This window comes from Diabrotica virgifera, chromosome 1, assembly GCF_917563875.1.
Source record: "Diabrotica virgifera virgifera chromosome 1, PGI_DIABVI_V3a".
Taxonomy (NCBI): domain Eukaryota; kingdom Metazoa; phylum Arthropoda; class Insecta; order Coleoptera; family Chrysomelidae; genus Diabrotica; species Diabrotica virgifera.
Genome location: NC_065443.1, coordinates 86,128,738 through 86,142,398, shown reverse-complemented (window position 1 = coordinate 86,142,398; position 13,661 = coordinate 86,128,738). Strand labels below are relative to the sequence as shown.

The window sequence follows — 13,661 nt, the reverse complement described above, 5'->3', positions numbered from 1 at the left end:
TTTGCGATTCCAAAGACGGGTTCCGGACCAACCAGTGGCGTAGATGCGCCTTCTCGGGCCAATTCATCGGCCTTCTCGTTGCCACGATAACCCTTATGTCCCGGCACCCAGGCAAGTGTCAATCTGTTTCGACTTCCCACCTGAGAGAGGACACTCAAACAGTTCCATACCAGCCATGAATCGACCTGTACCGAACTGAGAGCCTTCAGAGCCGCTTGACTATCCGAATAGATAACGATGGAGTCGTTATCTAGATTCCGACTGATTAGTTCCATAGCGCACCTTTGTATAGCAGCTACTTCGGCTTGAAATACGGTCGCATATGTCCCTAGACATACCCGGACTTCCGTCCTTGGTTTTAAGCCATATATTCCAGCCCCTGTACCTATATCGGTTTTGGAGCCGTCCGTATACCATATTGAGTTTGCCGTTATCGGCGGACCAGCTTCCCAGTCCTCTCTTTTTGGTATTGTGACTTGAAAATTTTTGTTAAAGCTATACCTCGTAACCATTCGGTCTACAGGCATTCCTAGAACGGGGTCTGCCTTTATGTCCTGGTATAGCCTTAAGTTATCAGTTCCCTGCATCATACTTATTGGAGCTTGGCCCTGGATCAACCGATGTACTGTTGATCTGGCTTCACTCTGGCTTCACTTAACAGGTAAGTCAACCAATTAATTAATTATTTAGCAAATCGTTTTCCAAATTCAGCCGTATTATAAAACTTATAATCTTTATCACAAAATTATCGCCAGATATCACAAAGTGAGCAATTCACAACTACACCTCATGGTTGGTTAAAACTTACTGAACGTATTTAAGCTGTTACCAAGACAAAGAATGTGCATATATGTACAAGTCAAAACACGTTTATGGTGTACAATTTATTGTACGTCAGGCACATCTGAGTTAAGCGGATTTCCGCTATTCCTCCCGTAGATTCGCCGCTGTTCATTAGTTTTCTAAAGATAATGCGGAACTGCAACAGTGCTGGTATTGAATAAGGTGAATCATTCTTGAAAACGTGACAATTCTTATGTCGCTCTAGCAGCACATTTTCCATCTCACTTCTTAGTTTTCGGATGACTTTTCGAATGTTTCTGAAGACTAGAATACGACGCATCTATTTTTGACCACGAATTCATATGCAAGATGCAAATATGCATGAAGCAAATGAGTCTCTCTTCTTTAAATAATAAATATTTTCGTTCACTTGACCGTGAATTGGTGCACTTAACGTAAACCGAGCACATGAATCCAATAAGTTCAGAAGGCTGTAGCTTCAGAATAATAGTTTTTCAGACCTAGGTCCCATGGACTTTTTAATCTACGCACTGAGAACTATCATTACCCGAACTTTCGTTAAATTTGACCGGGGCCACTTATCCATAAGGAGTGTTGCGGGGTTCTTTAGTGTAGCTGAAAATACAGATATTAGTAAATCATTTTGGTTTATGGCCATCACAGTAGATGACACTTTAGTAGCTAACCACTTGAAGTGGGGAATAGCAAGATACATTCGCTGGCCGTTCCATGTATGAATTTGACACTCACACAAAAATATTGTTAGCTTGCTGTGTCCATTGTGTGTTATCCTGTGTCAGATGGACAAATTTATGTAGGGATTTTTCCACCAGACCAGACTCTTTATTTGGTCTCTCCAACGTATTGAATAATATAGACAACATATTGATATAATTGTCTCTAAAAATGTAATTCCCTCAATGCATACATTTTAATATGTTTTATCTACTGTATCTCATATTTTATGCATAATTTTTAATTTGTGAAAACTGTCATTATAGATAGCAGCACGTAAAGGGCAGACACAACTTGCTAGTGATTTTAGTAAGTGATTTTGCCAAATTGGTAAAACTGACAAAAAAAAAATTAATTTATAGTTAGTAATTCTGAAAATTTTAGCAAACTTGGCCAAAAACACAAACATTACCTAGTAAAATCACTAGCCAGTTGTGTCTGAATCATTAGCTTTCGCGTTGTCATGGTGATGACTAATGACATGTGACCAATAAATTACAAGTTTTGGTAGTTTTATGGTTTGAATTCAAGAAGTTTGAATTTTTAAATGTGAAAGCTCTAAAAATTTTAGTTAATCATAAACATTATTTAGGTTGTTGCAATAATCGAAATTGCAGGAGATTGCCGTCGACATGAATTGTGCGATCTCAAAGTTGACGACATTCAGGAGGACAGGAGCAGCTTTAATTAGTACATTCTTTCACGGTTTTTGCTCTAAATTTTAAATAACCGCTTGGATTGACATGAAATTTGGCATACGCGTAGATTATCTTAAAGAAAAAAAGTGATATTGTGCCGATGTGTGCTTTTGTCAGGGGGGTGACTTTCACCCCCTCTCGGCGGTGAAAAAATATATGTCCAAAATAAATCCGAAAATGGGTAAACTGACTAATTTTAAGTAACTTTTGTTCTATAGAGTTTTTTTGCCAATTCAATACTTTTCCAGTTATTTGCTAGTGAACATGTTCATTTTTCAACAAAATAACCACAAAGGGCCTAGCCGGGTAAGATGATGAAAAGTGCCCCCAACTCGATTCGAATTCCATATAGGTCGCCGCTTAGCATATATAGTGAAACTCACTTTCTGAAATTTTTAGCCCCCTAGGTGGTCATGTGACCTACCTAGAGCGTAATTAGGGTTTTTATGTTTTTATTTTTTATCTCAGCTGCATCGAGAACTAGCGAAAAACTTTAAATAAAAAAATTGTAAGCTTTAAAAAGATCTGCCCGAAAAAATTTTTATTTTTAATTTTTGCCGGGAAATTTTAATTATAGAACGATTTTAAAATTTTAAATGAGTATAAAAAAATAACTAAAACATTCGTTTTTACGAAAAACATATATAACGTGTATTTTTGCATAATGTTTCACCCTGAATTTTTTCAAATTTTTAAAATTGGTGAAACGCACCTTTAAAAATAAAAACCCGCATTTTTTCGGTTTTTTTTTCGTTTTTTGATACAATTTTATACATGTTTTTCAAAAAAGCTAACACCGTCACTAGAATAGGTAAAACACTGAAAAATAATTGGGGTTTGCTTAATAAAAATTTTTTGTAACGCCATCCATTTTCAAGATACAGGGCGTTGAAGAGAACAAAATTTTACACATTTTTTAGGATTTTGCCGAAACTACTGGCAACATTGTAATAAAACTTGGCGGGTTTTAAGAGGCAGTTATTGTGCATGTTTTGACATACGATTAAGGATTTTATATTCATCATTGGCGCGCATAGGGGTAATGGTCTGAAATTTTCAAAGAAAAAAAGATAGTACGCCACTGACATATTTCAAATTAACAATTATTTTTGAATGTCCCGTTCAATTTGCGATTAAAAAACTATCTTCTCATTTTTTCATACGAAGCGTCGTTTTGCTGCAAAAAATAAAATATCTTAACGCTTCCAAAGTATTCGAATTAGTTTTTATAATGGATGTACGAGTTTATGTAGGTACATATATGTAGAAACTATGTACTAGACTAGAAGTTCGAATACTTTGTAAGGGTAAGATGTTTTATTTTTTTAATAAAAATGGCTCGTCGTATAAAAAAATAGGAAGATATATTTTTTGTCACAAATTGAACGAGAAATTCAAAAACGATTGTTAATTTGAAATATGTCAATGATGTACTATCTTTTTTCTTTAAAAAGTTCAGACCATTACCCCTATGCGCCCCAATGATAAATAAAAAATTCTTAATTGTATGTCAAAAAATGCACAACAACTACCTCTTAAAACTCGCCAAATTGTATTACAATGTTGCCAGTAGTTTTGGCAAAATCGTCAAAAATGTGTAAAATTTTGTTTTCTTCAACGCCCTGTATCTTGAAAATTGATGGCATTACAAAAAATTTTTATTAAACAAACCCCAATTATTTTTCAGTTTTTTACCTATTCTAGGGACGGTGTTACTTTTTGAAAAATATGTATAAAATTGTATCAAAAAACGAAAAAAAAAAACCGAAAAAATGCGGTTTTTTATTTTTAAAGGTGCGTTTCATCAATTTTAAAAATTTGAAAAAATTCAGGGTGAAAAATTATGCAAAAATACACGTTATATATTTTTTTCGTGAAAACAAATATTTTAGTTAATTTTTTATACTCATTGAAAATTTTAAAATCGTTCTAAAATTTAAATTTCCCGCCAAAAATTAAAAAAAAATTTCGGACAGAACTTAATAAAGCTTACAACTTTTTTATTTAAAGTTTTTCTCTAGATCTCGATGCGGCTGAGATAAAAAATAAAAACATAAAAACCCTAATTAGGCTCTAGGTGGGTCACATGACCACTTAGGGGACTAAAAATTTCAGAAAGTGGGTTTCACTGTATATGCTAATCGGCGACCTATATGGAATTCGAATCGAGTTGGGGGCACTTTTCATCATCTTACCCGGCTAGGCCCTTTAGACGGTTTTTCGCAAATAAGTCAAAAAGTAAGTATTTTGTCGAAAAAAATGTTCTTAGCAAAAGTATAGCCTGTAAAAAAGTAAAAAAAATGGTGTACGCGTTAGGTCTCTGGACCTTGTAGAACCAGAGTTATAGCCAATGAAAAATAGATTAATATTCCCCAAATTTCAAATAGAATATTTCGACGTGAAATATCCAAAAAATTAAGCACTTTTGTAGGAAACCCATTATAACTTTTTTAAAATGCTTAAAAAAATCTTTATTTCTGTTTTTATAAAAAGGTTCTAGCATTAAATGTAAGCAAGTTGCGCTGAAAATAAAGTGGGTCCCTTTTGTTTTGGCAAAAAAAAAATCGGGAAGACCACTCCCTAATTAGCAACTTAAATGAAATTAATCGTTACCGCTCCACAAATTATTTTACTTTTTGTTGTGTTTATATGATCTGTAAGTTTCATCGATTCAAAGTGATTATTTTTAAAAAAATTTGGTTTTAAATTAAAATTTTTAAAAATGTTAATTCTGAAAAATATGTTTTTTTTTTCAAAATAATTTAAAAATTGTTAGAGATACCAAAAATCTCAAAAATCAAAAAAAGTCAGCATTGCTTTTCTGAATATCTTGCATTTTTTTGTTTTTATGCAAGACAAAAATTGATTAAGATTTGGTGTTTCTAAATTTGCATACATTCGTGATCAGTGACTCGTTCAACCCCTTTTAACTACAGCCATTTCAAAAATAATGACTTTGAACCGACAAAACTTACATATCATATAAACAATATATACACGAGTCAAAAAACTTGTTAAGTCGGAACAATTAAGTTCATTTGAGATACTAATTAGGGGGTGATTTTCCCGATTTTTTTACCAAAAAAAAGGGACTAACTTTATTTTGAGCGTAACTTGTTTACTTTTAATGCTAAAATTTTTTTTATAAGACAAAAATGAAGCATTTTTTAAATACTTTAAATAAGTTCTAATAAGTTTTCCCCGAAATGTGCTTCATTTTTGGTTATTTCATGTTAAAATATTCCATTTGGAAGTTGACGAATAAGAACCTATTTTTCATTGGCTATAACTCTGCTTTTACTATGTATATAGATGTGAAATATACACCATTTTTTTTAAATATTCTACGGGCTATATTTTTGCTAAGAATGTTTTTTTGACAAAATACTTACTATTTGAGTTATTTGCGAAAAACCATCGAAAAGGGTGGTTATTTTGTTGAAAAAATCAACATATTTACTGGCAAATAACTCGAAAAGTATTGACACAGTGAAAAAACTCTATAGAACAAAATTTACTTAAAATTAGTCAGTTTATTCATTTCCGGACTTACTTTGGACGAATATTTTTTCACCCCCAAGAGGGGGTGAAAACCACCCCCAGGGCAAAAGCACATATCGGCACAATATCACTTTTTTTCTTTGACTTGTTAGCTATGTGTATGCCAAATTTCATGCCAATCCAAGCGGTTCTTTAACATTTAGAGGTTTTGCAATATTTCGCCGTTAAAGAACGGACTAAATAGTTAGCGTAAAAGAATCTAAAAACAGATAGGCCTGGATCCCGCGTACCAAAAAGATTTATTAATAGCAAGTTAAAAATTTGTTAATAGCTTAACGGTGACTAGTCGGACAAACTTTGAAGTACGGGAACACTGGAACAGGGGAAGTTTTAATTGTGGAACGTGATTTTAATTGTGGAATTATCCTGACAAGTTTATAGTTGTCAAAACTAGCAGGTTGTTTTTAAGTTTATTCAATATCAAACTTTATATAATATATGAAAAAACGTTTGTCCGACAAATATATTGGGTATTTTAATAAATCCAACTCGTAGAATATGTCAAATGGCAGGAATTATGTTGGTGATAAATAGCAGTCTGATTTCTGCATGAGATTTTAATGAAAGGGTATCAAATCAATTGTAAGTTCTGTCCGACAAAATACATGGGACGTTTTCGTAGTCTGACGTTCGAAATTTGTAACATGTTCACACAATTAAAACTTCCCCTGTTCCAGTGTTCCCGTATATCAAAGTTTGTCCGACTAGACACCGGTAAGCTATTAACAAATTTTCAGCTTGCTATTAATAAACTTTTTTTGGTACGCGGGATCCAGCCCTAAAAATCGCGAGATTATTTTTTGGTAGTTGATAACGATAATATAAGCTTTTTAGTCATTTTTAGAAAATATTATGCATAAGACCAGCAGAAACAAACAATAAAATATTCTTTTGACGATATTTGGGGAAAAAATAAAGCTGAAACTTCCAATAATTTTTTTAACCCGCGTAGACCAAGTAATGAAGTCGAACCTCAGGCTTCATGCAGCTACAATGTAAAATATAATACATTAAAAAAAGATTCAGTTCCCAACATTTCCTTAAGAAATATAAATAACTGCAACAATTTAACTATAATTATAAACAACTAAAATAACCGTTTTTTTGCAGAACATCTTTTAATTCTGATATGTAGTATATCTTGTAAATTAATTGTTAATAAATTACTTATTCCTTGTAGTTTTTTATTTGTTTAACGTTGATCAAATATTGTATGGGACTGTGCGTGAACTACTTTTTGCGCACTTACGCGATGTGTAGCACTTGCGCCGCTCGTGCTCTAAACATCGCGTGCGTCGCTCGTGCTCTAAACATCGCGTGCGTCGCTCGTGCTCTAAACATCGCGTGCATGCGCAAAAAGCATACTTCACGAACTGTTTCATAATTAACTATTAATATTTTTTAAGTGGTTTGATTTAAGAACGGTAATTGTACAATGCTCTTTCTATAAATATATACTCCCTAGAAAAACAATAGGGAACTTGCATAAAAATTAAATTCCAGAAATATTACTGATAAACGTTATTTAATACTGTTAAAAGAACCCCAGTTCACAAAAAAACTCATATTTTATTATTATGAAATAAATATAAGCAATTAAAAACTGCAGAATTTAAATTATTCTTTCAACGGGCGGAATCGGTTGTTACGTCAAAGTGCTCGTTGGTCATCTCTATAAACGGGTAAAAACAATAAGTATTGCAACGCTGCAACTGCAACGGTATTGCATTTTAAACGATTGCATTTTATGCACGTGACAATAGATTTGATAACGTTTCCCTTGTACTATAGCCTGTTTTAATTTTTAATACTGTTAAAGGTTTTAAGTGTGTTACATTTTGTAAAATAATTTTTTTAAAATGACTGACGCCGGGTTTTTAAAGGGACAGTCTGACAATTTACCTTTAGTGGATATGTTTATGATGGCGACTTACATCAAAAACAGCGAAAGTTTTTCTCTTGCTGAAGTTTGAGGTGTTAAAACTAACAGGTAGGATATAAACCATAGTTAATAGTTCTACGTATAATATAAATCGATATAAGTATTTTTCATACAAGTAAAAACTTATTTAAGTTAAGAGGAACGGAACAGAATGCAAAATTTTGGCGCCTGTCAAAATTTTCAATGTATTTTATATGTAATCATTTTTTTCGAATCCTGAGAAAACTAATAAGTATTTTTGAAAAATTTAAACGCAGAATGAAATATTACTTTATTACCGAGGGCCGAAAGTCCCTTAGAATGAATAAAAAGTTTCTTTTGAATGAGATATTTGAAATTAAAAATCACACTAAATTTTTTCTTCAGTTTTTCACCCCTGTAACTTATTAAAATAGACATTATAGAAGTTTTCAGGGATTTTCGGCCCTCAGTAATAACGTAATCTTCCATTCTGCGTTTAAATTTTTCAAAAATACTTATTAGTTTTCTCAGGATTCGAAAAAAATGAATCCCATTTAAATAGCATTGAAGCCGAAAGTTCGTATCCATCCCTTAAGGCAAAATTTCGCGCCAATATGTGTTTGAAATACATTCATTTTTTTCGAATCCTGAGAAAACTAATAAGCATTTTTGAAAAATTTAAAGGCAAAATGAAAGATTGCATTATTACCAAGGCCGAAAGTCCCTGAAAACTTCTATAATTTTTATTTTAATAAGTTACAGGGGTAAAAAACAGAAAATTTAAATATGTAGTGTGATTTTTAATTTTAAATATTTGGTTTTTCTAAGGGACTTTCGGCCCTCGGTAATTCATTCTGCTTTTAAATTTTTTAAAAATACTTATTAGTTTTCTCAGGATTAGAAAAAAATGAATCCATGTAAAACACATTGGCGCGAAATTTTGCGCCTACGCCCTTAAAGTATAACATTATTATAATAAGTTAACTGAATAATATGGATAATGTGAATAATAATATGAATAATATGCAATAATATGAAGTGTAAAGGACAATATATTTTTAGTTACTTGAAATAAAAATATTAGGCACAAAAATACTTACATCTACATAGGTACCTACTTATTAAATATTTCTACTTATTTACAGATCCGCTAGGCCTTCTTATGGTGACTCTGCTGTTTGATGGGTGCAAGTTCGAAGGGATAAAAATGTGTGCACAGTTAAAGCCAAAATGACACCTGAACACAATGTGAGGAAAACACAATATGCTGTAACTTGCAATATTGATGAGGAATGTGAAAAGGTGTTAAATATTCAGTGCCATGACTGTGCTGCCTCTTCAGGTAAATATTTTTAAAATGTTAAAAAATATACTAGGTAAATATCAGATTAGTTTTAGTCGTGCATAGGTATATTGACATTCTACGATTTTAAGACTAAAAAAAATGTTTTATATGTCTTTTATGCTATTTAAAAACTGTTTATGTTTACGGAATGTCTTCTTTACGTGTCATCTCCGCGACGAAGGTTGGCAATCATCATTGCCTATTCTAACTTTTGGCACTATACAGCCCGAAAGAGTTCAGTTGAGCTACATCCAATCCATTTTTTGAGATTTCTCAGCCAGGACAATTTTTTCTACCTATGCTGCGCCTTCCTTGAATCTATCCCTGTATTATTAATTTTAGGAGTTATCTGTCACCAACTTCTGTTATATGACCCAAGTATTGCAGTTTTCTTATTTTGATGGAATCCAGTATCTCCCTGCTGATCTCTATTCTTCTTAGTACTTCTTCATTGGTTATTCTGTCTATCCAGGAAATTCTTCGATATGTCCACATTTTAAATGCTTCCAATCTAATTGTAATATGGAACGCGTAAAGGATAGCAAGTACATACTATGAAATGATATTAATTTTGGGTATAATTTATAAGTATAGCATTTACTTTGTTTTAGGTGGGTGTAAGCATTCCATAGCACTCTTGATGTGGCTTCACAGAAGGAGTGAAGAACCTTCTCCAACTGAAGTTGCTTGTTACTGGGCAAAGAGTAAACTTTCCAAAGTTGGAACTTCGGTTAAATACCTAACTTTGAAGGATTTTAGAGCACAAGAAGAACTGAGCTCAGATGAAGAAAGCTCACTCTTTTTACAGGAAGTTGTGAACCAAGGACTAGAACATAATGTTGAGAGTCAGCTATTGAAACACTTCAAGCCTAACAGAATTTTGCAACATCTTGGACTACATCAATTGATGTTAAATTTTGTTAGTAGAAATGATTTTTTGGAAATGGCACTGAATTTTTCAGAATTTCTAGAACTTTGTTATCAGGAAATGGATCCCCAACTATGTTCTGAAGCTGCAGCAATAACGATTGAACAGTCTAATTCCGGTTTATGGTTTGATCTGCGATATGCAAGAATAACTGCATCAAAGATTTATGATGCAGCACACTGCAAAAAATCAGATGATTCCCTGGTTAACCAAATACTTGGTGTAACCAAACTTCCTGCTACAGAAGCCATGTCTCGAGGAAAAAGTCTTGAGGATGCTGTAATTAAAGCTATAGAAAAAAAATTAAAGATGAAACTCAGTCATATTGGGTTACAATTAAATCACAGGCATCCAATATTTGGGGCTTCTCCAGATGCTATATCTGAAGAATTTGTAGTTGAAATAAAATGTCCTCAATCTGAGAAAACTATTTGTAACTATTTAACAAAAAATATGGAAATTACAGCAAAATACAAAGCTCATGTGCAGCTACAGATGTTTCTATGTAAGAAACAAAAAGCATTATTTTGTGTTGCAGATCCTAATTTTGAGGAAAATTTAAAATTTTTTGATATATGGGTACCATATGATGAAGAATACATAAAGATGTTAATGGATGCTGCAGAAAACTTCTGGCAACATAATATATTTACACATTTATGTAACTCATTCAAAAAATGATAATATATTTATATACAGCACGACCAGTTTCACTTTGTATTTAAGATTTGGATGCGAACTGGTGTTAACATTCGGTTTTTCCAAATTTTTTAAATTTTATTTTGGTAACGTCTCGCCAAATAAAATGCCTGCACGGTACCAAAATAAAATTCAGAAAATATGGAAAAACCGAACATCAACAACAGTGCACATCCAAATCTCAAATACAAAGTGAATCTGGTTTTGCTGTATATATATGATATATAAATATATAAAGTATAATGTAGGTATGTACCTATAATTAATTTATGATTAATAAAACCACTTGCACTACGATATTAGTTTGATTTGTTTTTATTAAATTACTTTTACTGTGTTTGACCTTGACCAATCCCTAGATAGATGCATTTGGGAATCTGGTGTAATTGTGTGTGTGTGTGTTTATGTTTTATTGGCACTGGTTTAAGCAACCAACTGGCCAGTCAATGTGTTTTGAATTCTCTCTTTTACAAAATATATGCTTAGTATCTAAATTTAAAACTATTAGTACTACTGTTTTTTTTTACTCTGTTTTTTTTATTATTTTTTTTATTATATTTTTTAACATTTTTTTTATTACATTTTTTATTTTTTTTTATTTTTTTTTTATTTTTATTTTTTTTTTATTTTTTTTTTATTTTTTTTTTTTTAGTTTTTTTTTTTTTTTTTTTTGTATATTTTTTTTATCGCGCTAAGACCTAAACCCGATTCAACCTCGCGGAGGTTTAGATCTTAGTAACTTTTTATTTTATTTAATTTTTTTTTTTTTTTATTTTTTTTTCTTTTTTTCTCAGAGCTTTAATTTTAAACAATTAACATGGTTGTATAAAATTTTATAAACATCTAGATTGTTTGATTGTAAAAGGTATATAAGATTAAAAGGAAATTGTACATTAACTTGAACTAGATTGGCAAAAAAGTTTGATATTTCAATAAAATGTAAAGGACATTCTAACAGCATATGTTGTAGATCAGCTAGCTCTCCACATAAACATTCATCATTATCTACAAGTCCTATTTCTCTTTTGTAGACTGGAGTCAGACAGTGATTACTTCTTATTCGACAAATAGTTTTGATAAAGCCTTTGTTGGAAACTTGATTAAACCATGTCTTGATGGAAAGTGTAGGCTGGATTTTTTTGTAATAATTTCCTTTGTCTGAATTATTGTATTGTTCCTGCCATTTCGTCCGTTTGATAGATCTCATAATAGAAATTATGTCTCCCATAGGAAGTTGATAAGTATGCAGAGTGGATTCCTTCGTTGTTGCTTTTTTAGCCAGATCATCTACTATTTCGTTGTTTTTTATACCAATGTGTGCTTTTATCCAACACAATATTATATTTTTGCCCGATTTCAAAGCTTCACTGTTCATTGCTATGATGTCACTGATGATATAATTTTCTGCAAAATTATGTACATTATATTTCAATGTCTTTACAATGCTTTGGCAGTCTGTAAATATAACATAATTGAGTTCTTTTTGATTAATACATATTTTGTATGCTTCTTTGATTGCAATAAGTTCAGCTGTGAAAATTGTCATTTTATCAGGTAATCTGTTGTTTATTTTTATACTTTTTTGTGGGTAATATATAGCATATCCAACTTTTCCTTCCATTTTTGAACCATCCGTATATAATTTCTGATAACTCCCCCAGTTTTTTTGTACACACTGAAGGTGGTCTATTTTAGTAAGGAAGTCTGTCGCACGAATATTACTTAAATGACAGTTAACTGGAGATAAATAATCTTCATAATTTAGCTTTCGAGACGAGCTTTGTTCAATTTGGTGTATGTCGCCAATGGAATTAGAAACGTTGAGGAAGCTTTCCACAACTAAAAGCAGTTTCTTTTTTTCCCAGTAAAAATGAGTTAGGTATGAGGTGGTTAAATGAACAATTTTATTTAATAGCAGTTTATCGTTAACCGCTGTTTTAACTATAAATTTCTCACTTAGGTATTCCCTGCGTAATGAAAGTGGAGGTTCATTAAGCTCACATTCCATGACCAATATAGGTGTGCTACGAAGATAACCAGTGCATAACCTAAGTGCCTTATTTTTGATCCTCTCGATTTTTTGGAGTACAGAGTTTGATGCTGAGCCATAAAAAATAGATCCATAGTCTAAGATTGATCTTATCAAATTTCTGTATAGTAATATTGATATGTTTGGATCAGCTCCCCAGTTACTGACACTTACAGTCTTCATGATATTCATTGCATTTTCCATTCTTCGTAATATGTAATTTGTGTGTTCTTTCCAATTTAATTTGGAGTCTAAAAATACGCCAAGAAATTTTATTGAAGTTTTATAAGGAATACTAGTATTATCAAATTGTAGATGGCTTTGAGGAACATATCGTTTTTTAGTAAAGGTAACAATGGTTGATTTACTCTCTGATATTGTTAAGTTATTATCGGTTGCCCATTTTTTTATAATATTCAATGTCGATTTAAGGTAGTTATTACATCTATCTATTGACTTATTTTCTGCATATATCGCAACATCATCAGCGTACTGTAGGATTTTTATGTGTTGAGGAAGTTTAGTTTCTAAGTCAGCAGTATACAGTATATATAATATAGGACTTAGGATGCTACCCTGAGGTAGTCCCAAAGATGTGTATCGGGAGTTAGATTGATCTCCATTTAATCTAACGTGAACTGCTCGATTAATGTATAAGTTAATGATGTTCCATGTTACTATCTCGGGTATTCCTATTTCCAACATTTTCGCGTATAGTATGTGAAGATTAACGTTGTCGTAAGCCCCTTTTATATCTAAGAACAAAGCACTAACTGCTTTCTTATAAGTAAAGGAACTATAAATGTCTATTAAAAAGTGGCAGAGGCTATCTTGTGTGGATTTACCTTTTCTAAAACCAAACTGACTTCTTGGTAATAGGTCGTTCTTTTCTAGCCAAAATTCCAGACGGTTTTTAATAAGTCTCTCATATGTTTTTAGTATACAGGAAGCCAGACCGA

The 13,661-nt window shown here is 32.0% G+C and overlaps 1 protein-coding gene across 1 annotated transcript; it reads left to right on the top strand.

Annotated features, from left to right (window-relative positions):
• The first annotated feature begins 8,931 nt into the window (after positions 1-8,931).
• LOC126891103 (uncharacterized) lies at positions 8,932-10,655 on the top strand. Its single transcript, XM_050660283.1, has 2 exons — positions 8,932-9,043; positions 9,658-10,655. The coding sequence occupies exons 1-2, from the start codon at positions 8,932-8,934 to the stop codon at positions 10,653-10,655; spliced, it is 1,110 nt and encodes a 369-aa protein (XP_050516240.1).
• The last annotated feature ends 3,006 nt before the right edge of the window (positions 10,656-13,661 follow it).

Excerpts from the sequence above, each read along its gene's own strand:
- LOC126891103 (XM_050660283.1), top strand. The coding sequence starts at position 8,932 with ATGACACCTGAACACAATGTGAGGAAAACACAATATGCTGTAACTTGC. Across the intron at positions 9,044-9,657 it reads TGACTGTGCTGCCTCTTCAG|GTGGGTGTAAGCATTCCATA; the intron begins GTAAATATTTTT and ends ACTTTGTTTTAG.